At 49.1% G+C, this 22,801-nt stretch overlaps 1 protein-coding gene across 1 annotated transcript in view; it reads left to right on the top strand.

Annotated features, from left to right (window-relative positions):
• The window catches only part of LOC140207562 (soluble guanylate cyclase 88E-like), a 97,673-nt gene that overhangs the window by 38,876 nt on the left and 35,996 nt on the right, over positions 1-22,801 (top strand). Inside the window, exon 9 of the mRNA XM_072276112.1 lies at positions 22,418-22,547. Coding sequence (XP_072132213.1) covers positions 22,418-22,547 — 130 coding nt within the window. The remainder of the gene's footprint in view (positions 1-22,417; positions 22,548-22,801) is intronic.

The raw sequence follows: 22,801 nt of genomic DNA, 5'->3' as shown, positions 1-22,801 counted from the left end.
TGGTACACGGATAGGAAAGGTTTAGAGGGATACGGACTGGTACACGGATAGGAAAGGTTTAGAGGGATACGGACGGGTACACGGATAGGAAAGGTTTAGAGGGATACGGACAGGTACACGGATAGGAAAGGTTTAGAGGGATACGGACGGGTACACGGATAGGAAAGGTTTAGAGGGATACGGACAGGTACACAGATAGGAGAGGTTTAGAGGGATACGGACAGGTACACAGATAGGAAAGGTTTAGAGGGATACGGACGGGTACACGGATAGGAAAGTTTTAGAGGGATACGGACGGGTACACGGATAGGAAAGGTTTGGAGGGATACGGACGGGTACACTGATAGGAAAGGTTTAGAGGGATACGGACGGGTACACGGATAGGAAAATTTTAGAGGGATACGGACAGGTACACGGATAGGAAAGGTTTAGAGGGATACGGACAGGTACACGGATAAGAAAGGTTTAGAGGGATACGGACGGGTACACAGATGGGAAAGGTTTAGAGGGATACGGACAGGTACACGGATGGGAAAGGTTTAGAGGGATACGGACCGGTACAGGTATAGGAAAGGTTTAGAGGGATATGGACGGGTACACGGATATGAAAGTTTTAGAGAGATACGGACAGGTACACGGATAGGAAAGGTTCAGAGGGATACGGACAGGTACACGGATAGGAAAGGTTTAGAGGGATACTGACTGGTACACGGATAGGAAAGGTTTAGAGGGATACGGACAGGTACACGGATAGGAAAGGTTTAGAGGGATACTGACTGGTACACGGATAGGAAAGGTTTAGAGGGATACGGACTGGTACACGGATAGGAAAGGTTTAGAGGGATACGGTGGGTACACGGATAGGAAAGGTTTAGAGGGATACGGACAGGTACACGGATAGGAAAGGTTTAGAGGGATACGGACGGGTACACGGATAGGAAAGGTTTAGAGGGATACGGACAGGTACAAGGATAGGAGAGGTTTAGAGGGATACGGACGGGTACACAGATAGGAAAGGTTTAGAGGGATACGGACAGGTACACGGATAGTAAAGGTTTAGAGGGATACGGACAGGTACACGGATAAGAAAGGTTTAGAGAGCTACGGACGGGTACACGGATAGGAAAGGTTTAGAGGGATACGGACAGGTACACGGATAGGAAAGGTTTAGAGGGATACGGACGGGTACACGGATAGGAGAGGTTTAGAGGGATATGGACAGGTACACAGTTAAGAAACGTTTGGAGGGATACGGACAGGAAAACGGATGGGAAAGGTTTAGAGGGATACGGACAAGTACACGGATGGGAAAGGTTTAGAGGGATACGGACGGGTACACTGATAGGAAAGGTTTAGAGGGATACGGACAGGTACACGGATGGGAAAGGTTTAGAGGGATACGGACGGGTACACTGATAGGAAAGGTTTAGAGGGATACGGACGGGTACACGGATAGGAAAATTTTAGAGGTAAACGGACAGGTACACGGATAGGAAAGGTTTAGAGGGATACGGACGGGTACACAGATGGGAAAGGTTTAGAGGGATACGGACAGGTACACGGATGGGAAAGGTTTAGAGGGATACGGACCGGTACACGTATAGGAAAGGTTTAGAGGGATATGGACTGGTACACGGATAGGAAAGGTTTAGAGGGATACGGACGGGTACACGGATAGGAAAGGTTTAGAGGGATACTGACTGGTACACGGATAGGAAAGGTTTAGAGGGATACGGACAGGTACACGGATAGGACAGGTTTAGAGGGATACTGACTGGTACACGGATAGGAAAGGTTTAGAGGGATACGGACTGGTACACGGATAGGAAAGGTTTAGAGGGATACGGACGGGTACAAGGATAGGAAAGGTTTAGAGGGATACGGACAGGTACACGGATAGGAAAGGTTTAGAGGGATACGGACGGGTACACGGATAGGAAAGGTTTAGAGGGATACGGACAGGTACACGGATAGGAGAGGTTTAGAGGGATACGGACAGGTACACGGATAGGAAAGGTTTAGAGGGATACGGACGGGTACACGGATAGGAGAGGTTTAGAGGGATATGGACGGGTACACGGATAGGAAAGGTTTAGAGGGATATGGACAGGTACACAGATAAGAAAGGTTTGGAGGGATACGGACAGGAACACGGATGGGAAATGTTTAGAGGGATACGGACAAGTACACGGATGGGAAAGGTTTAGAGGGATACGGACGGGTACACTGATAGGAAAGGTTTAGAGAGATATGGACAGGTACACGGATAGGAAAGGTTCAGAGGGATACGGACAGGTACACGGATAGGAAAGGTTTAGAGGGATACTGACTGGTACACGGATAGGAAAGGTTTAGAGGGATACGGACAGGTACACGGAGAGGAAACGTTTAGAGGGATACTGACTGGTACACGGATAGGAAAGGTTTAGAGGGATACGGACTGGTACACGGATAGGAAAGGTTTAGAAGGATACGGACGGGTACACTGATAGGAAAGGTTTAGAGGGATACGGACAGGTACACGGATGGGAAAGGTTTAGAGGGATATGGACGGGTACACTGATAGGAAAGGTTTAGAGGGATACGGACGGGTACACGGATAGGAAAATTTTAGAGGGAAACGGACAGGTACACGGATAGGAAAGGTTTAGAGGGATACGGACAGGTACACGGATAAGAAAGGTTTAGAGGGATACGGACGGGTACACAGATGGGAAAGGTTTAGAGGGATACGGACAGGTACACGGATAGGAAAGGTTTAGAGGGATACGGACCGGTACACGTATAGGAAAGGTTTAGAGGGATACGGACAGGTACACGGATAGGAAAGGTTTAGAGGGATACTGACTGGTACACGGATAGGAAAGGTTTAGAGGGATACGGACTGGTACACGGATAGGAAAGGTTTAGAGGGATACGGACGGGTACACGGATAGGAAAGGTTTAGAGGGATACGGACGGGTACACGGATAGGAAAGGTTTAGAGGGATGCGGACGGGTACACGGATAGGAAAGGTTTAGAGGGATACGGACAGGTACACGGATAGGAGAGGTTTAGAGGGATACGGACAGGTACACGGAGAGGAAAGGTTTAGAGGGATACGGACGGGTACACGGATAGGAGAGGTTTAGAGGGATACGGACGGGTACACGGATAGGAAAGGTTTAGAGGGATACGGACAGGTACACGGATAGGAAAGGTTCAGAGGGATACGGACAGGTACACGGATAGGAAAGGTTTAGAGGGATACTGACTGGTACACGGATAGGAAAGGTTTAGAGGGATACGGACAGGTACACGGATAGGAAAGGTTTAGAGGGATACGGACGGGTACACGGATAGGAAAGGTTTAGAGGGATACGGACAGGTACACGGATAGGAAAGGTTTAGAGGGATACGGACGGGTACACGGATAGGAAAGGTTTAGAGGGATACGGACAGGTACAAGGATAGGAGAGGTTTAGAGGGATACGGACGGGTACACAGATAGGAAAGGTTTAGAGGGATACGGACGGGTACACGGATAGTAAAGGTTTAGAGGGATACGGACAGGTACACGGATAAGAAAGGTTTAGAGAGCTACGGACGGGTACACGGATAGGAAAGGTTTAGAGGGATACGGACAGGTACACGGATAGGAAAGGTTTAGAGGGATACGGACGGGTACACGGATAGGAGAGGTTTAGAGGGATATGGACAGGTACACAGTTAAGAAACGTTTGGAGGGATACGGACAGGAAAACGGATGGGAAAGGTTTAGAGGGATACGGACAAGTACACGGATGGGAAAGGTTTAGAGGGATACGGACGGGTACACTGATAGGAAAGGTTTAGAGGGATACGGACAGGTACACGGATGGGAAAGGTTTAGAGGGATACGGACGGGTACACTGATAGGAAAGGTTTAGAGGGATACGGACGGGTACACGGATAGGAAAATTTTAGAGGTAAACGGACAGGTACACGGATAGGAAAGGTTTAGAGGGATACGGACAGGTACACGGATAAGAAAGGTTTAGAGGGATACGGACGGGTACACAGATGGGAAAGGTTTAGAGGGATACGGACAGGTACACGGATGGGAAAGGTTTAGAGGGATACGGACCGGTACACGTATAGGAAAGGTTTAGAGGGATATGGACTGGTACACGGATAGGAAAGGTTTAGAGGGATACGGACGGGTACACGGATTGGAAAGGTTTAGAGGGATACTGACTGGTACACGGATAGGAAAGGTTTAGAGGGATACGGACAGGTACACGGATAGGAGAGGTTTAGAGGGATACTGACTGGTACACGGATAGGAAAGGTTTAGAGGGATACGGACTGGTACACGGATAGGAAAGGTTTAGAGGGATACGGACGGGTACACGGATAGGAAAGGTTTAGAGGGATACGGACAGGTACACGGATAGGAAAGGTTTAGAGGGATACGGACGGGTACACGGATAGGAAAGGTTTAGAGGGATACGGACAGGTACACGGATAGGAGAGGTTTAGAGGGATACGGACAGGTACACGGATAGGAAAGGTTTAGAGGGATACGGACGGGTACACGGATAGGAGAGGTTTAGAGGGATATGGACGGGTACACGGATAGGAAAGGTTTAGAGGGATATGGACAGGTACACAGATAAGAAAGGTTTGGAGGGATTCGGACAGGAACACGGATGGGAAATGTTTAGAGGGATACGGACAAGTACACGGATGGGAAAGGTTTAGAGGGATACGGACGGGTACACTGATAGGAAAGGTTTAGAGGGATACGGACAGGTACACGGATTGGAAAGGTTTAGAGGGATACGGACGGGTACACTGATAGGAAAGGTTTAGAGGGATACGGACAGGTACAAGGATAGGAGAGGTTTAGAGGGATACGGACGGGTACACAGATAGGAAAGGTTTAGAGGGATACGGACAGGTACACGGATAGTAAAGGTTTAGAGGGATACGGACAGGTACACGGATAAGAAAGGTTTAGAGAGCTACGGACGGGTACACGGATAGGAAAGGTTTAGAGGGATATGGACGGGTACACGGATAGGAAAGGTTTAGAGGGATACGGACAGGTACACGGATAGGAAAGGTTTAGAGGGATACGGACAGGTACACGGATAGGAAAGGTTTAGAGGGATACTGACTGGTACACGGATAGGAAAGGTTTAGAGGGATACGGACAGGTACACGGATAGGAAAGGTTTAGAGGGATACTGACTGGTACACGGATAGGAAAGGTTTAGAGGGATACGGACGGGTACACGGATAGGAAAGGTTTAGAGGGATACGGACGGGTACACGGATACGAGAGGTTTAGAGGGATATGGACGGGTACACGGATAGGAAAGGTTTAGAGGGATATGGACAGGTACACAGATAAGAAAGGTTTGGAGGGATACGGACAGGAACACGGATGGGAAATGTTTAGAGGGATACGGACAAGTACACGGATGGGAAAGGTTTAGAGGGATACGGACGGGTACACTGATAGGAAAGGTTTAGAGGGATACGGACAGGTACACGGATGGGAAAGGTTTAGAGGGATACGGACGGGTACACTGATAGGAAAGGTTTAGAGGGATACGGACAGGTACAAGGATAGGAGAGGTTTAGAGGGATACGGACGGGTACACAGATAGGAAAGGTTTAGAGGGATACGGACAGGAACACGGATAGTAAATGTTTAGAGGGATACGGACAGGTACACGGATAAGAAAGGTTTAGAGAGCTACGGACGGGTACACGGATAGGAAAGGTTTAGAGGGATACGGACAGGTACACGGATAGGAAAGGTTTAGAGGGATACGGACGGGTACACGGATAGGAGAGGTTTAGAGGGATACGGACGGGTACACTGATAGGAAAGGTTTACAGGGATACGGACAGGTACACGGATGGGAAAGGTTTAGAGGGATACGGACGGGTACACTGATAGGAAAGGTTTAGAGGGATACGGACGGGTACACGGATAGGAAAATTTTAGAGGGAAACGGACAGGTACACGGATAGGAAAGGTTTAGAGGGATACGGACAGGTACACGGATAAGAAAGGTTTAGAGGGATACGGACGGGTACACAGATGGGAAAGGTTTAGAGGGATACGGACAGGTACACGGATGGGAAAGGTTTAGAGGGATACGGACCGGTACACGTATAGGAAAGGTTTAGAGGGATATGGACGGGTACACGGATAGGAAAGGTTTAGAGGGATACGGACAGGTACACGGATAGGAAAGGTTTAGAGGGATACGGACAGGTACACGGGTAGGAAAGGTTTAGAAGGATACTGACTGGTACACGGATAGGAAAGGTTTAGAGGGATACGGACAGGTACACGGATAGGAAAGGTTTAGAGGGATACTGACTGGTACACGGATAGGAAAGGTTTAGAGGGATACGGACTGGTACACGGATAGGAAAGGTTTAGAGGGATACGGACGGGTACACGGATAGGAAAGGTTTAGAGGGATACGGACGGGTACACGGATAGGAAAGGTTTAGAGGGATGCGGACGGGTACACGGATAGGAAAGGTTTAGAGGGATACGGACAGGTACACGGATAGGAGAGGTTTAGAGGGATACGGACAGGTACACGGAGAGGAAAGGTTTAGAGGGATACGGACGGGTACACGGATAGGAGAGGTTTAGAGGGATACGGACGGGTACACGGATAGGAAAGGTTTAGAGGGATACGGACAGGTACACGGATAGGAGAGGTTTAGAGGGATATGGACGGGTACACGGATAGGAAAGGTTTAGAGGGATACGGACAGGTACACGGATAGGAAAGGTTCAGAGGGATACGGACAGGTACACGGATAGGAAAGGTTTAGAGGGATACTGACTGGTACACGGATAGGAAAGGTTTAGAGGGATACGGACAGGTACACGGATAGGAAAGGTTTAGAGGGATACTGACTGGTACACGGATAGGAAAGGTTTAGAGGGATACGGACTGGTACACGGATAGGAAAGGTTTAGAGTGATACGGACGGGTACACGGATAGGAAAGGTTTAGAGGGATACGGACAGGTACACGGATAGGAAAGGTTTAGAGGGATACGGACGGGTACACGGATAGGAAAGGTTTAGAGGGATACGGACAGGTACAAGGATAGGAGAGGTTTAGAGGGATACGGACGGGTACACAGATAGGAAAGGTTTAGAGGGATACGGACGGGTACACGGATAGTAAAGGTTTAGAGGGATACGGACAGGTACACGGATAAGAAAGGTTTAGAGAGCTACGGACGGGTACACGGATAGGAAAGGTTTAGAGGGATACGGACAGGTACACGGATAGGAAAGGTTTAGAGGGATACGGACGGGTACACGGATAGGAGAGGTTTAGAGGGATATGGACAGGTACACAGTTAAGAAACGTTTGGAGGGATACGGACAGGAAAACGGATGGGAAAGGTTTAGAGGGATACGGACAAGTACACGGATGGGAAAGGTTTAGAGGGATACTGACTGGTACACGGATAGGAAAGGTTTAGAGGGATACGGACAGGTACACGGATAGTAAAGGTTTAGAGGGATACGGACAGGTACACGGATAAGAAAGGTTTAGAGAGCTACGGACGGGTACACGGATAGGAAAGGTTTAGAGGGATATGGACGGGTACACGGATAGGAAAGGTTTAGAGGGATACGGACAGGTACACGGATAGGAAAGGTTTAGAGGGATACGGACAGGTACACGGATAGGAAAGGTTTAGAGGGATACTGACTGGTACACGGATAGGAAAGGTTTAGAGGGATACGGACAGGTACACGGATAGGAAAGGTTTAGAGGGATACTGACTGGTACACGGATAGGAAAGGTTTAGAGGGATACGGACTGGTACACGGATAGGAAAGGTTTAGAGGGATACGGACGGGTACACGGATAGGAAAGGTTTAGAGGGATACGGACAGGTACACGGATAGGAAAGGTTTAGAGGGATACGGACGGGTACACGGATAGGAAAGGTTTAGAGGGATACGGACAGGTACACGGATAGGAGAGGTTTAGAGGGATACGGACAGGTACACGGAGAGGAAAGGTTCAGAGGGATACGGACGGGTACACGGATAGGAGAGGTTTAGAGGGATACGGACGGGTACACGGATAGGAAAGGTTTAGAGGGATACGGACGGGTACACGGATAGGAAAGGTTCAGAGGGATACGGACGGGTACACGGATAGGAAAGGTTTAGAGGGATACGGACGGGTACACGGATGGGAAAGGTTTAGAGGGATACGGACAGGTACACGGATAGGAAAGGTTTGGAGGGATACGGACAGGAACACGGATGGGAAAGGTTCAGAGGGATACGGACAGGTACACGGATAGGAAAGATTTAGAGGGATATGGGCAGGTACAAGGATAGGAAAGTTTTAGAGGGATACGGACGGGTACACGGATAGGAAAGGTTTAGAGGGATACGGACGGGTACACGGATTGGAAAGTTTCAGAGGGATACGGACGGGTACACGGATAGGAAAGGTTTGGAGGGATACGGACGGGTACACGGATAGGAAAGGTTTGCAGGGATACGGACGGGTACACTGATAGGAAAGGTTTAGAGGGATACGGACGGGTACACGGATACGAAAGGTTTAGAGGGATACGGACAGGTACACGGATAGGAAAATTTTAGAGGGATACGGACAGGTACACGGATAGGAAAGGTTTAGAGGGATATGGACAGGTGCACGGATAGGAAAGGTTTAGAGGGATATGGACAGGTACACAGATAGGGAATGTTTGGAGGGATACGGACAGGTACACGGATAGGAAAGGTTTAGAGGGATACGGACAGGTACACGGATAGGAAAGGTCTAGAGGGATATGGACGGGTACACGGATAGGAAAGGTTTAGAGGGATACGGACTGGTACACGGATAGGAAAGGTTTAGAGGGATACGGACGGGTACACGGATAGGAAAGGTTTAGAGGGATACGGACAGGTACACGGATAGGAAAGGTTTAGAGGGATACGGACGGGTACACGGATAGGAAAGGTTTAGAGGGATACGGACAGGTACACGGATAGGAGAGGTTTAGAGGGATACGGACAGGTACACGGATAGGAAAGGTTTAGAGGGATACGGACGGGTACACGGATAGGAGAGGTTTAGAGGGATATGGACGGGTACACGGATAGGAAAGGTTTAGAGGGATATGGACAGGTACACAGATAAGAAAGGTTTAGAGAGCTACGGACGGGTACACGGATAGGAAAGGTTTAGAGGGATATGGACGGGTACACGGATAGGAAAGGTTTAGAGGGATACGGACAGGTACACGGATAGGAAAGGTTTAGAGGGATACGGACAGGTACACGGATAGGAAAGGTTTAGAGGGATACTGACTGGTACACGGATAGGAAAGGTTTAGAGGGATACGGACAGGTACACGGATAGGAAAGGTTTAGAGGGATACTGACTGGTACACGGATAGGAAAGGTTTAGAGGGATACGGACTGGTACACGGATAGGAAAGGTTTAGAGGGATACGGACGGGTACACGGATAGGAAAGGTTTAGAGGGATACGGACAGGTACACGGATAGGAAAGGTTTAGAGGGATACGGACGGGTACACGGATAGGAAAGGTTTAGAGGGATACGGACAGGTACACGGATAGGAGAGGTTTAGAGGGATACGGACAGGTACACGGAGAGGAAAGGTTCAGAGGGATACGGACGGGTACACGGATAGGAGAGGTTTAGAGGGATACGGACGGGTACACGGATAGGAAAGGTTTAGAGGGATACGGACGGGTACACGGATAGGAAAGGTTCAGAGGGATACGGACGGGTACACGGATAGGAAAGGTTTAGAGGGATACGGACGGGTACACGGATGGGAAAGGTTTAGAGGGATACGGACAGGTACACGGATAGGAAAGGTTTGGAGGGATACGGACAGGAACACGGATGGGAAAGGTTCAGAGGGATACGGACAGGTACACGGATAGGAAAGATTTAGAGGGATATGGGCAGGTACAAGGATAGGAAAGTTTTAGAGGGATACGGACGGGTACACGGATAGGAAAGGTTTAGAGGGATACGGACGGGTACACGGATTGGAAAGTTTCAGAGGGATACGGACGGGTACACGGATAGGAAAGGTTTGGAGGGATACGGACGGGTACACGGATAGGAAAGGTTTGCAGGGATACGGACGGGTACACTGATAGGAAAGGTTTAGAGGGATACGGACCGGTACACGGATACGAAAGGTTTAGAGGGATACGGACAGGTACACAGATAGGAAAATTTTAGAGGGATACGGACAGGTACACGGATAGGAAAGGTTTAGAGGGATATGGACAGGTGCACGGATAGGAAAGGTTTAGAGGGATATGGACAGGTACACAGATAGGGAATGTTTGGAGGGATACGGACAGGTACACGGATAGGAAAGGTTTAGAGGGATACGGACAGGTACACGGATAGGAAAGGTCTAGAGGGATATGGACGGGTACACGGATAGGAAAGGTTTAGAGGGATACGGACTGGTACACGGATAGGAAAGGTTTAGAGGGATACGGACGGGTACACGGATAGGAAAGGTTTAGAGGGATACGGACAGGTACACGGATAGGAAAGGTTTAGAGGGATACGGACGGGTACACGGATAGGAAAGGTTTAGAGGGATACGGACAGGTACACGGATAGGAGAGGTTTAGAGGGATACGGACAGGTACACGGATAGGAAAGGTTTAGAGGGATACGGACGGGTACACGGATAGGAGAGGTTTAGAGGGATATGGACGGGTACACGGATAGGAAAGGTTTAGAGGGATATGGACAGGTACACAGATAAGAAAGGTTTGGAGGGATTCGGACAGGAACACGGATGGGAAATGTTTAGAGGGATACGGACAAGTACACGGATGGGAAAGGTTTAGAGGGATACGGACGGGTACACTGATAGGAAAGGTTTAGAGAGATACGGACAGGTACACGGATTGGAAAGGTTTAGAGGGATACGGACGGGTACACTGATAGGAAAGGTTTAGAGGGATACGGACAGGTACAAGGATAGGAGAGGTTTAGAGGGATACGGACGGGTACACAGATAGGAAAGGTTTAGAGGGATACGGACAGGTACACGGATAGTAAAGGTTTAGAGGGATACGGACAGGTACACGGATAAGAAAGGTTTAGAGAGCTACGGACGGGTACACGGATAGGAAAGGTTTAGAGGGATATGGACGGGTACACGGATAGGAATGGTTTAGAGGGATACGGACAGGTACACGGATAGGAAAGGTTTAGAGGGATACGGACAGGTACACGGATAGGAAAGGTTTAGAGGGATACTGACTGGTACACGGATAGGAAAGGTTTAGAGGGATACGGACAGGTACACGGATAGGAAAGGTTTAGAGGGATACTGACTGGTACACGGATAGGAAAGGTTTAGAGGGATACGGACTGGTACACGGATAGGAAAGGTTTAGAGGGATACGGACGGGTACACGGATAGGAAAGGTTTGCAGGGATACGGACGGGTACACGGATAGGAAAGGTTTGCAGGGATACGGACGGGTACACTGATAGGAAAGGTTTAGAGGGATACGGACGGGTACACGGATACGAAAGGTTTAGAGGGATACGGACAGGTACACGGATAGGAAAATTTTAGAGGGATACGGACAGGTACACGGATAGGAAAGGTTTAGAGGGATATGGACAGGTGCACGGATAGGAAAGGTTTAGAGGGATATGGACAGGTTCACAGATAGGGAATGTTTGGAGGGATACGGACAGGTACACGGATAGGAAAGGTTTAGAGGGATACGGACAGGTACACGGATAGGAAAGGTCTAGAGGGATACGGACGGGTACACGGATAGGAAAGGTTTAGAGGGATACGGACGGGTACACGGATAGGAAAGGTTTAGAGGGATACGGACAGGTACAAGGATAGGAGAGGTTTAGAGGGATACGGACGGGTACACAGATAGGAAAGGTTTAGAGGGATACGGACAGGTACACGGATAGTAAAGGTTTAGAGGGATACGGACAGGTACACGGATAAGAAAGGTTTAGAGAGCTACGGACGGGTACACGGATAGGAAAGGTTTAGAGGGATATGGACGGGTACACGGATAGGAAAGGTTTAGAGGGATACGGACAGGTACACGGATAGGAAAGGTTTAGAGGGATACGGACAGGTACACGGATAGGAAAGGTTTAGAGGGATACTGACTGGTACACGGATAGGAAAGGTTTAGAGGGATACGGACAGGTACACGGATAGGAAAGGTTTAGAGGGATACTGACTGGTACACGGATAGGAAAGGTTTAGAGGGATACGGACGGGTACACGGATAGGAAAGGTTTAGAGGGATACGGACGGGTACACGGATACGAGAGGTTTAGAGGGATATGGACGGGTACACGGATAGGAAAGGTTTAGAGGGATATGGACAGGTACACAGATAAGAAAGGTTTGGAGGGATACGGACAGGAACACGGATGGGAAATGTTTAGAGGGATACGGACAAGTACACGGATGGGAAAGGTTTAGAGGGATACGGACGGGTACACTGATAGGAAAGGTTTAGAGGGATACGGACAGGTACACGGATGGGAAAGGTTTAGAGGGATACGGACGGGTACACTGATAGGAAAGGTTTAGAGGGATACGGACAGGTACAAGGATAGGAGAGGTTTAGAGGGATACGGACGGGTACACAGATAGGAAAGGTTTAGAGGGATACGGACAGGAACACGGATAGTAAATGTTTAGAGGGATACGGACAGGTACACGGATAAGAAAGGTTTAGAGAGCTACGGACGGGTACACGGATAGGAAAGGTTTAGAGGGATACGGACAGGTACACGGATAGGAAAGGTTTAGAGGGATACGGACGGGTACACGGATAGGAGAGGTTTAGAGGGATACGGACGGGTACACTGATAGGAAAGGTTTACAGGGATACGGACAGGTACACGGATGGGAAAGGTTTAGAGGGATACGGACGGGTACACTGATAGGAAAGGTTTAGAGGGATACGGACGGGTACACGGATAGGAAAATTTTAGAGGGAAACGGACAGGTACACGGATAGGAAAGGTTTAGAGGGATACGGACAGGTACACGGATAAGAAAGGTTTAGAGGGATACGGACGGGTACACAGATGGGAAAGGTTTAGAGGGATACGGACAGGTACACGGATGGGAAAGGTTTAGAGGGATACGGACCGGTACACGTATAGGAAAGGTTTAGAGGGATATGGACGGGTACACGGATAGGAAAGGTTTAGAGGGATACGGACAGGTACACGGATAGGAAAGGTTTAGAGGGATACGGACAGGTACACGGGTAGGAAAGGTTTAGAAGGATACTGACTGGTACACGGATAGGAAAGGTTTAGAGGGATACGGACAGGTACACGGATAGGAAAGGTTTAGAGGGATACTGACTGGTACACGGATAGGAAAGGTTTAGAGGGATACGGACTGGTACACGGATAGGAAAGGTTTAGAGGGATACGGACGGGTACACGGATAGGAAAGGTTTAGAGGGATACGGACGGGTACACGGATAGGAAAGGTTTAGAGGGATGCGGACGGGTACACGGATAGGAAAGGTTTAGAGGGATACGGACAGGTACACGGATAGGAGAGGTTTAGAGGGATACGGACAGGTACACGGAGAGGAAAGGTTTAGAGGGATACGGACGGGTACACGGATAGGAGAGGTTTAGAGGGATACGGACGGGTACACGGATAGGAAAGGTTTAGAGGGATACGGACAGGTACACGGATAGGAGAGGTTTAGAGGGATATGGACGGGTACACGGATAGGAAAGGTTTAGAGGGATACGGACAGGTACACGGATAGGAAAGGTTCAGAGGGATACGGACAGGTACACGGATAGGAAAGGTTTAGAGGGATACTGACTGGTACACGGATAGGAAAGGTTTAGAGGGATACGGACAGGTACACGGATAGGAAAGGTTTAGAGGGATACTGACTGGTACACGGATAGGAAAGGTTTAGAGGGATACGGACTGGTACACGGATAGGAAAGGTTTAGAGTGATACGGACGGGTACACGGATAGGAAAGGTTTAGAGGGATACGGACAGGTACACGGATAGGAAAGGTTTAGAGGGATACGGACGGGTACACGGATAGGAAAGGTTTAGAGGGATACGGACAGGTACAAGGATAGGAGAGGTTTAGAGGGATACGGACGGGTACACAGATAGGAAAGGTTTAGAGGGATACGGACGGGTACACGGATAGTAAAGGTTTAGAGGGATACGGACAGGTACACGGATAAGAAAGGTTTAGAGAGCTACGGATGGGTACACGGATAGGAAAGGTTTAGAGGGATACGGACAGGTACACGGATAGGAAAGGTTTAGAGGGATACGGACGGGTACACGGATAGGAGAGGTTTAGAGGGATATGGACAGGTACACAGTTAAGAAACGTTTGGAGGGATACGGACAGGAAAACGGATGGGAAAGGTTTAGAGGGATACGGACAAGTACACGGATGGGAAAGGTTTAGAGGGATACTGACTGGTACACGGATAGGAAAGGTTTAGAGGGATACGGACAGGTACACGGATAGTAAAGGTTTAGAGGGATACGGACAGGTACACGGATAAGAAAGGTTTAGAGAGCTACGGACGGGTACACGGATAGGAAAGGTTTAGAGGGATATGGACGGGTACACGGATAGGAAAGGTTTAGAGGGATACGGACAGGTACACGGATAGGAAAGGTTTAGAGGGATACGGACAGGTACACGGATAGGAAAGGTTTAGAGGGATACTGACTGGTACACGGATAGGAAAGGTTTAGAGGGATACGGACAGGTACACGGATAGGAAAGGTTTAGAGGGATACTGACTGGTACACGGATAGGAAAGGTTTAGAGGGATACGGACTGGTACACGGATAGGAAAGGTTTAGAGGGATACGGACGGGTACACGGATAGGAAAGGTTTAGAGGGATACGGACAGGTACACGGATAGGAAAGGTTTAGAGGGATACGGACGGGTACACGGATAGGAAAGGTTTAGAGGGATACGGACAGGTACACGGATAGGAGAGGTTTAGAGGGATACGGACAGGTACACGGAGAGGAAAGGTTCAGAGGGATACGGACGGGTACACGGATAGGAGAGGTTTAGAGGGATACGGACGGGTACACGGATAGGAAAGGTTTAGAGGGATACGGACGGGTACACGGATAGGAAAGGTTCAGAGGGATACGGACGGGTACACGGATAGGAAAGGTTTAGAGGGATACGGACGGGTACACGGATGGGAAAGGTTTAGAGGGATACGGACAGGTACACGGATAGGAAAGGTTTGGAGGGATACGGACAGGAACACGGATGGGAAAGGTTCAGAGGGATACGGACAGGTACACGGATAGGAAAGATTTAGAGGGATATGGGCAGGTACAAGGATAGGAAAGTTTTAGAGGGATACGGACGGGTACACGGATAGGAAAGGTTTAGAGGGATACGGACGGGTACACGGATTGGAAAGTTTCAGAGGGATACGGACGGGTACACGGATAGGAAAGGTTTGGAGGGATACGGACGGGTACACGGATAGGAAAGGTTTGCAGGGATACGGACGGGTACACTGATAGGAAAGGTTTAGAGGGATACGGACGGGTACACGGATACGAAAGGTTTAGAGGGATACGGACAGGTACACGGATAGGAAAATTTTAGAGGGATACGGACAGGTACACGGATAGGAAAGGTTTAGAGGGATATGGACAGGTGCACGGATAGGAAAGGTTTAGAGGGATATGGACAGGTACACAGATAGGGAATGTTTGGAGGGATACGGACAGGTACACGGATAGGAAAGGTTTAGAGGGATACGGACAGGTACACGGATAGGAAAGGTCTAGAGGGATATGGACGGGTACACGGATAGGAAAGGTTTAGAGGGATACGGACTGGTACACGGATAGGAAAGGTTTAGAGGGATACGGACGGGTACACGGATAGGAAAGGTTTAGAGGGATACGGACAGGTACACGGATAGGAAAGGTTTAGAGGGATACGGACGGGTACACGGATAGGAAAGGTTTAGAGGGATACGGACAGGTACACGGATAGGAGAGGTTTAGAGGGATACGGACAGGTACACGGATAGGAAAGGTTTAGAGGGATACGGACGGGTACACGGATAGGAGAGGTTTAGAGGGATATGGACGGGTACACGGATAGGAAAGGTTTAGAGGGATATGGACAGGTACACAGATAAGAAAGGTTTAGAGAGCTACGGACGGGTACACGGATAGGAAAGGTTTAGAGGGATATGGACGGGTACACGGATAGGAAAGGTTTAGAGGGATACGGACAGGTACACGGATAGGAAAGGTTTAGAGGGATACGGACAGGTACACGGATAGGAAAGGTTTAGAGGGATACTGACTGGTACACGGATAGGAAAGGTTTAGAGGGATACGGACAGGTACACGGATAGGAAAGGTTTAGAGGGATACTGACTGGTACACGGATAGGAAAGGTTTAGAGGGATACGGACTGGTACACGGATAGGAAAGGTTTAGAGGGATACGGACGGGTACACGGATAGGAAAGGTTTAGAGGGATACGGACAGGTACACGGATAGGAAAGGTTTAGAGGGATACGGACGGGTACACGGATAGGAAAGGTTTAGAGGGATACGGACAGGTACACGGATAGGAGAGGTTTAGAGGGATACGGACAGGTACACGGAGAGGAAAGGTTCAGAGGGATACGGACGGGTACACGGATAGGAGAGGTTTAGAGGGATACGGACGGGTACACGGATAGGAAAGGTTTAGAGGGATACGGACGGGTACACGGATAGGAAAGGTTCAGAGGGATACGGACGGGTACACGGATAGGAAAGGTTTAGAGGGATACGGACGGGTACACGGATGGGAAAGGTTTAGAGGGATACGGACAGGTACACGGATAGGAAAGGTTTGGAGGGATACGGACAGGAACACGGATGGGAAAGGTTCAGAGGGATACGGACAGGTACACGGATAGGAAAGATTTAGAGGGATATGGGCAGGTACAAGGATAGGAAAGTTTTAGAGGGATACGGACGGGTACACGGATAGGAAAGGTTTAGAGGGATACGGACGGGTACACGGATTGGAAAGTTTCAGAGGGATACGGACGGGTACACGGATAGGAAAGGTTTGGAGGGATACGGACGGGTACACGGATAGGAAAGGTTTGCAGGGATACGGACGGGTACACTGATAGGAAAGGTTTAGAGGGATACGGACGGGTACACGGATACGAAAGGTTTAGAGGGATACGGACAGGTACACGGATAGGAAAATTTTAGAGGGATACGGACAGGTACACGGATAGGAAAGGTTTAGAGGGATATGGACAGGTGCACGGATAGGAAAGGTTTAGAGGGATATGGACAGGTACACAGATAGGGAATGTTTGGAGGGATACGGACAGGTACACGGATAGGAAAGGTTTAGAGGGATACGGACAGGTACACGGATAGGAAAGGTCTAGAGGGATATGGACGGGTACACGGATAGGAAAGGTTTAGAGGGATACGGACTGGTACACGGATAGGAAAGGTTTAGAGGGATACGGACGGGTACACGGATAGGAAAGGTTTAGAGGGATACGGACAGGTACACGGATAGGAAAGGTTTAGAGGGATACGGACGGGTACACGGATAGGAAAGGTTTAGAGGGATACGGACAGGTACACGGATAGGAGAGGTTTAGAGGGATACGGACAGGTACACGGATAGGAAAGGTTTAGAGGGATACGGACGGGTACACGGATAGGAGAGGTTTAGAGGGATATGGACGGGTACACGGATAGGAAAGGTTTAGAGGGATATGGACAGGTACACAGATAAGAAAGGTTTGGAGGGATTCGGACAGGAACACGGATGGGAAATGTTTAGAGGGATACGGACAAGTACACGGATGGGAAAGGTTTAGAGGGATACGGACGGGTACACTGATAGGAAAGGTTTAGAGAGATACGGACAGGTACACGGATTGGAAAGGTTTAGAGGGATACGGACGGGTACACTGATAGGAAAGGTTTAGAGGGATACGGACAGGTACAAGGATAGGAGAGGTTTAGAGGGATACGGACGGGTACACAGATAGGAAAGGTTTAGAGGGATACGGACAGGTACACGGATAGTAAAGGTTTAGAGGGATACGGACAGGTACACGGATAAGAAAGGTTTAGAGAGCTACGGACGGGTACACGGATAGGAAAGGTTTAGAGGGATATGGACGGGTACACGGATAGGAATGGTTTAGAGGGATACGGACAGGTACACGGATAGGAAAGGTTTAGAGGGATACGGACAGGTACACGGATAGGAAAGGTTTAGAGGGATACTGACTGGTACACGGATAGGAAAGGTTTAGAGGGATACGGACAGGTACACGGATAGGAAAGGTTTAGAGGGATACTGACTGGTACACGGATAGGAAAGGTTTAGAGGGATACGGACTGGTACACGGATAGGAAAGGTTTAGAGGGATACGGACGGGTACACGGATAGGAAAGGTTTGCAGGGATACGGACGGGTACACGGATAGGAAAGGTTTGCAGGGATACGGACGGGTACACTGATAGGAAAGGTTTAGAGGGATACGGACGGGTACACGGATACGAAAGGTTTAGAGGGATACGGACAGGTACACGGATAGGAAAATTTTAGAGGGATACGGACAGGTACACGGATAGGAAAGGTTTAGAGGGATATGGACAGGTGCACGGATAGGAAAGGTTTAGAGGGATATGGACAGGTTCACAGATAGGGAATGTTTGGAGGGATACGGACAGGTACACGGATAGGAAAGGTTTAGAGGGATACGGACAGGTACACGGATAGGAAAGGTCTAGAGGGATACGGACGGGTACACGGATAGGAAAGGTTTAGAGGGATACGGACGGGTACACGGATAGGAAAGGTTTGGAGGGATACGGACGGGTACACTGATAGGAAAGGTTTAGAGGGATACGGACGGGTACACGGATAGGAAAATTTTAGAGGGATACGGACAGGTACACGAATAGGAAAGGTTTAGAGGGATACGGACAGGTACACGGATAAGAAAGGTTTAGAGGGATACGGACGGGTACACGGATGGGAAAGGTTTAGAGGGATACGGACAGGTACACGGATGGGAAAGGTTTAGAGGGATACGGACCGGTACACGTATAGGAAAGGTTTAGAGGGATATGGACGGGTACACGGATAGGAAAGGTTTAGAGGGATACGGACAGGTACACGGATAGGAAAGGTTTAGAGGGATACGGACAGGTACACGGATAGGAAAGGTTTAGAGGGATACTGACTGGTACACGGATAGGAAAGGTTTAGAGGGATACGGACTGGTACACGGATAGGAAAGGTTTAGAGGTATACGGACAGGTACATGGATAGGAAAGGTTTAGAGGGATACGGACGGGTACACGGATAGGAAAGGTTTAGAGGGATACGGACGGGTACACGGATAGGAAAGGTTTAGAGGGATACGGACAGGTACACGGATAGGAAAGGTTTAGAGGGATACGGACGGGTACACGGATAGGAAAGGTTTAGAGGGATACGGACAGGTACACGGATAGGAGAGGTTTAGAGGGATACGGACAGGTACACGGATAGGAAAGGTTTAGAGGGATACGGACAGGTACACGTATAGGAGAGGTTTAGAGGGATACGGACGGGTACATGGATAGGAAAGGTTTAGAGGGTTATGGACAGGTACACGGATAGGAAAGGTTTAGAGGGATACGGACAGGTACACGGTTGGAGAGGTTTAGAGGGATACGGACGGGTACACAGATAGGAAAGGTTTAGAGGGATATGGACAGGTACAGAGATAAGAAAGGTTTGGAGGGATACGGACAGGAACACGGATGGGAAAGGTTTAGAGGGATACGGACAGGTACACGGATAGGAAAGATTTAGAGGGATACGGGCAGGTACAAGGATAGGAAAGTTTTAGAGGGATATGGACGGGTACACGGATAGGAAAGGTTTAGAGAGATATGGACGGGTACACAGATAGGAAAGTTTTAGAGGGATACGGACGGGTACACGAATAGGAAAGGTTTGGAGGGATACGGACGGGTACACGGATAGGAAAGGTTTGGAGGGATACGGACGGGTACACTGATAGGAAAGGTTTGGAGGGATACGGACGGGTACACGGATAGGAAAGTTTGGAGGGATACGGACGGGTACACGGATACGAAAGGTTTAGAGGGATACGGACAGGTACACGGATAGGAAAATTTTAGAGGGATACGGACAGGTACACGGATAGGAAAGGTTTAGAGGGATACGGACGGGTACACGGATAGGAAAGGTTTAGAGGGATATGGACAGGTGCACGGATAGGAAAGGTTTAGAGGGATATGGACAGGTACACAGATAGGGAAGGTTTGGAGGGATACGGACGGGTACATGGATTGGAAAGGTTTAGAAGGATATGGACAGGTACACAGATAGGGAAGGTTTGGAGGGATACGGACAGGTACACGGATAGGAAAGGTTTAGAGGGATACGGACGGGTACACGGATAGGAAAGGTTTAGAGAGATACGGACGGGTACACAGATAGGAAAGGTTTAGAGGGATACGGACAGGTACACGGATAAGTAAGGTTTGGAGGGATACGGACGGGTACACGGATAGGAAAGGTTTAGAGGGATACGGACGGGTACACGGATAGGAAAGGTTTAGAGAGATACAGACGGGTACACAGATAGGAAAGGTTTAGAGGGATACGGACAGGTACACGGATAAGTAAGGTTTGGAGGGATATGGACGGGTACACGGATAGGAAAGGTTTAGAGGGATACGGACGGGTACTCGGATGGGAAAGGTTTAGAGGGATACGGACAGGTACACGGATAGGAAAGGTTCAGAGGGATACGGACGGGTACACGGATAGGAAAGGTTTAGAGGGATACGGACAGGTACACGGATAGGAGAGGTTTAGAGGGATTCGGACAGGTACACGGATAGGAAAGGTTTAGAGGGATACGGACAGGTACACGGATAGGGAAGGTTTAGAGGGATACGGACAGTTACACGTATAGGAGAGGTTTAGAGGGATACGGACGGGTGCACGGATAGGGAAGGTTTAGAGGGATACGGACAGGTACACGGATAAGAAAGGTTTAGAGAGCTACGGACGGCTACACGGATAGGAAAGGTTTAGAGGGATATGGACGGGTACACTGATGGGAAAGGTTTAGAGGGATACGGACGGGTACACGGGTAGGAAAGGTTTGGAGGGATATGGACGGGTACACGGATAGGAAAGGTTTAGAGGGATACGGGCCGGTAGACGGATAGGAAAATTTTAGAGGGATATGGACAGGTACACAGATAAGGAAGGTTTGGAGGGATACGGACGGGTACACGGATAGGAATGGTTTAGAGGGATACGGACGGGTACACGGATAGGAAAGGTTTAGAGGGATATGGACGGGTACATGGATAGGAAAGGTTTAGAGGGATACGGACAAGTACACGCATAAGAAAGGTTTAGCGGGATACGGACAGATAGACGGATAGGAAAGGTTTAGAGGGATATGGACGGGTACACGGATAGGAAAGGTTTAGAGGGATATGGACAGGTACACGGATAGGAAAGGTTTAGCGGGATACGGACAGGTACACGGATAGGAAAGGTTTAGAGGGATATGGAAAGGTTTAGAGGGATATGGACAGGTACACGGATAGGAAAGGTTTAGCGGGATATGGACAGTTACACGGATAGGAAAGGTTTAGAGGGATACGGACAGGTACACGGATAGGAAAGGTTTAGAGGGATATGGACAAGTACACGGATAGGAAAGGTTTAGCGGGATACGGACAGTTACACGGATAGGAAAGGTTTAGAGGGATACGGACAGGTACACGGATAGGAAAGGTTTAGAGGGATATGGACAAGTACACGGATAGGAAAGGTTTAGAGGGATACGGACGGGTACACGGATAGGAAAGGTTTAGAGGGATACGGACAGGTACACGGATAGGAGAGGTTTAGAGGGATACGGACAGGTACACGGACAGGAAAGGTTTAGAGGGATATGGACAGGAACATGGATAGGAATGGTTTAGAGAGATATGGACAGGTACACTGATAGGAAAGGTTTAGAGGGATATGGACTGGAACATGGATAGGAAAGGTTTAGAGAGATATGGACAGGTATACGGATAGGTAAGGTTTAGAGAGATGGCCAAATGTAGGCAGGTGGGACTGACTTAGTTGGGAATCTTGATCAGTCTGGGTCATTAGGCTGAATGGGCTTTTCTGTGCTGTGTGACTCAATGAGATGATAGAGTTGGCCATAGGGAACATCTTAGAAGGGTATGGCTTTAACACCTACCTGCCCTTCTCCCTCAGAATTGAGACAGTGGAGGACATGATCAAGATGGGGGTTTACGTTAACGACCTCAACCTTCATGACTCCAGCCGGGAACTGATCCTTGCTGGAACACAGCAATCTGCCGAACTTCAGCTTGCTCTGGACCAGGTGAGAGACCGGAGAAGGAAACCTTCGTCACTGTGTAAAACTCTAGTCAGACCGCACTTGGAGTACTGTGTGCATTTCCGGTCACCCCTAAGAGAAGGACGTGGAGGCTCTGGGGAGGGTGCAGAGTTTCACCAGGAAGCTGCCTGGATTAGAGGGTTTGAGCTATAAGTTAAGGCTGGACAATCTTAGGTTGTTTTCTGTGGAGCAGTGTAGATGAGGGGGAGGCCTGACAGAAGTTTGAGAGACAGAGAGGG

The sequence above is a fragment of the Mobula birostris genome, chromosome 2 (assembly GCF_030028105.1).
Source record: "Mobula birostris isolate sMobBir1 chromosome 2, sMobBir1.hap1, whole genome shotgun sequence".
Taxonomy (NCBI): domain Eukaryota; kingdom Metazoa; phylum Chordata; class Chondrichthyes; order Myliobatiformes; family Myliobatidae; genus Mobula; species Mobula birostris.
Note: the sequence above shows the minus strand (reverse complement) of the source record. Positions and strands in the feature narration are given on the sequence as shown.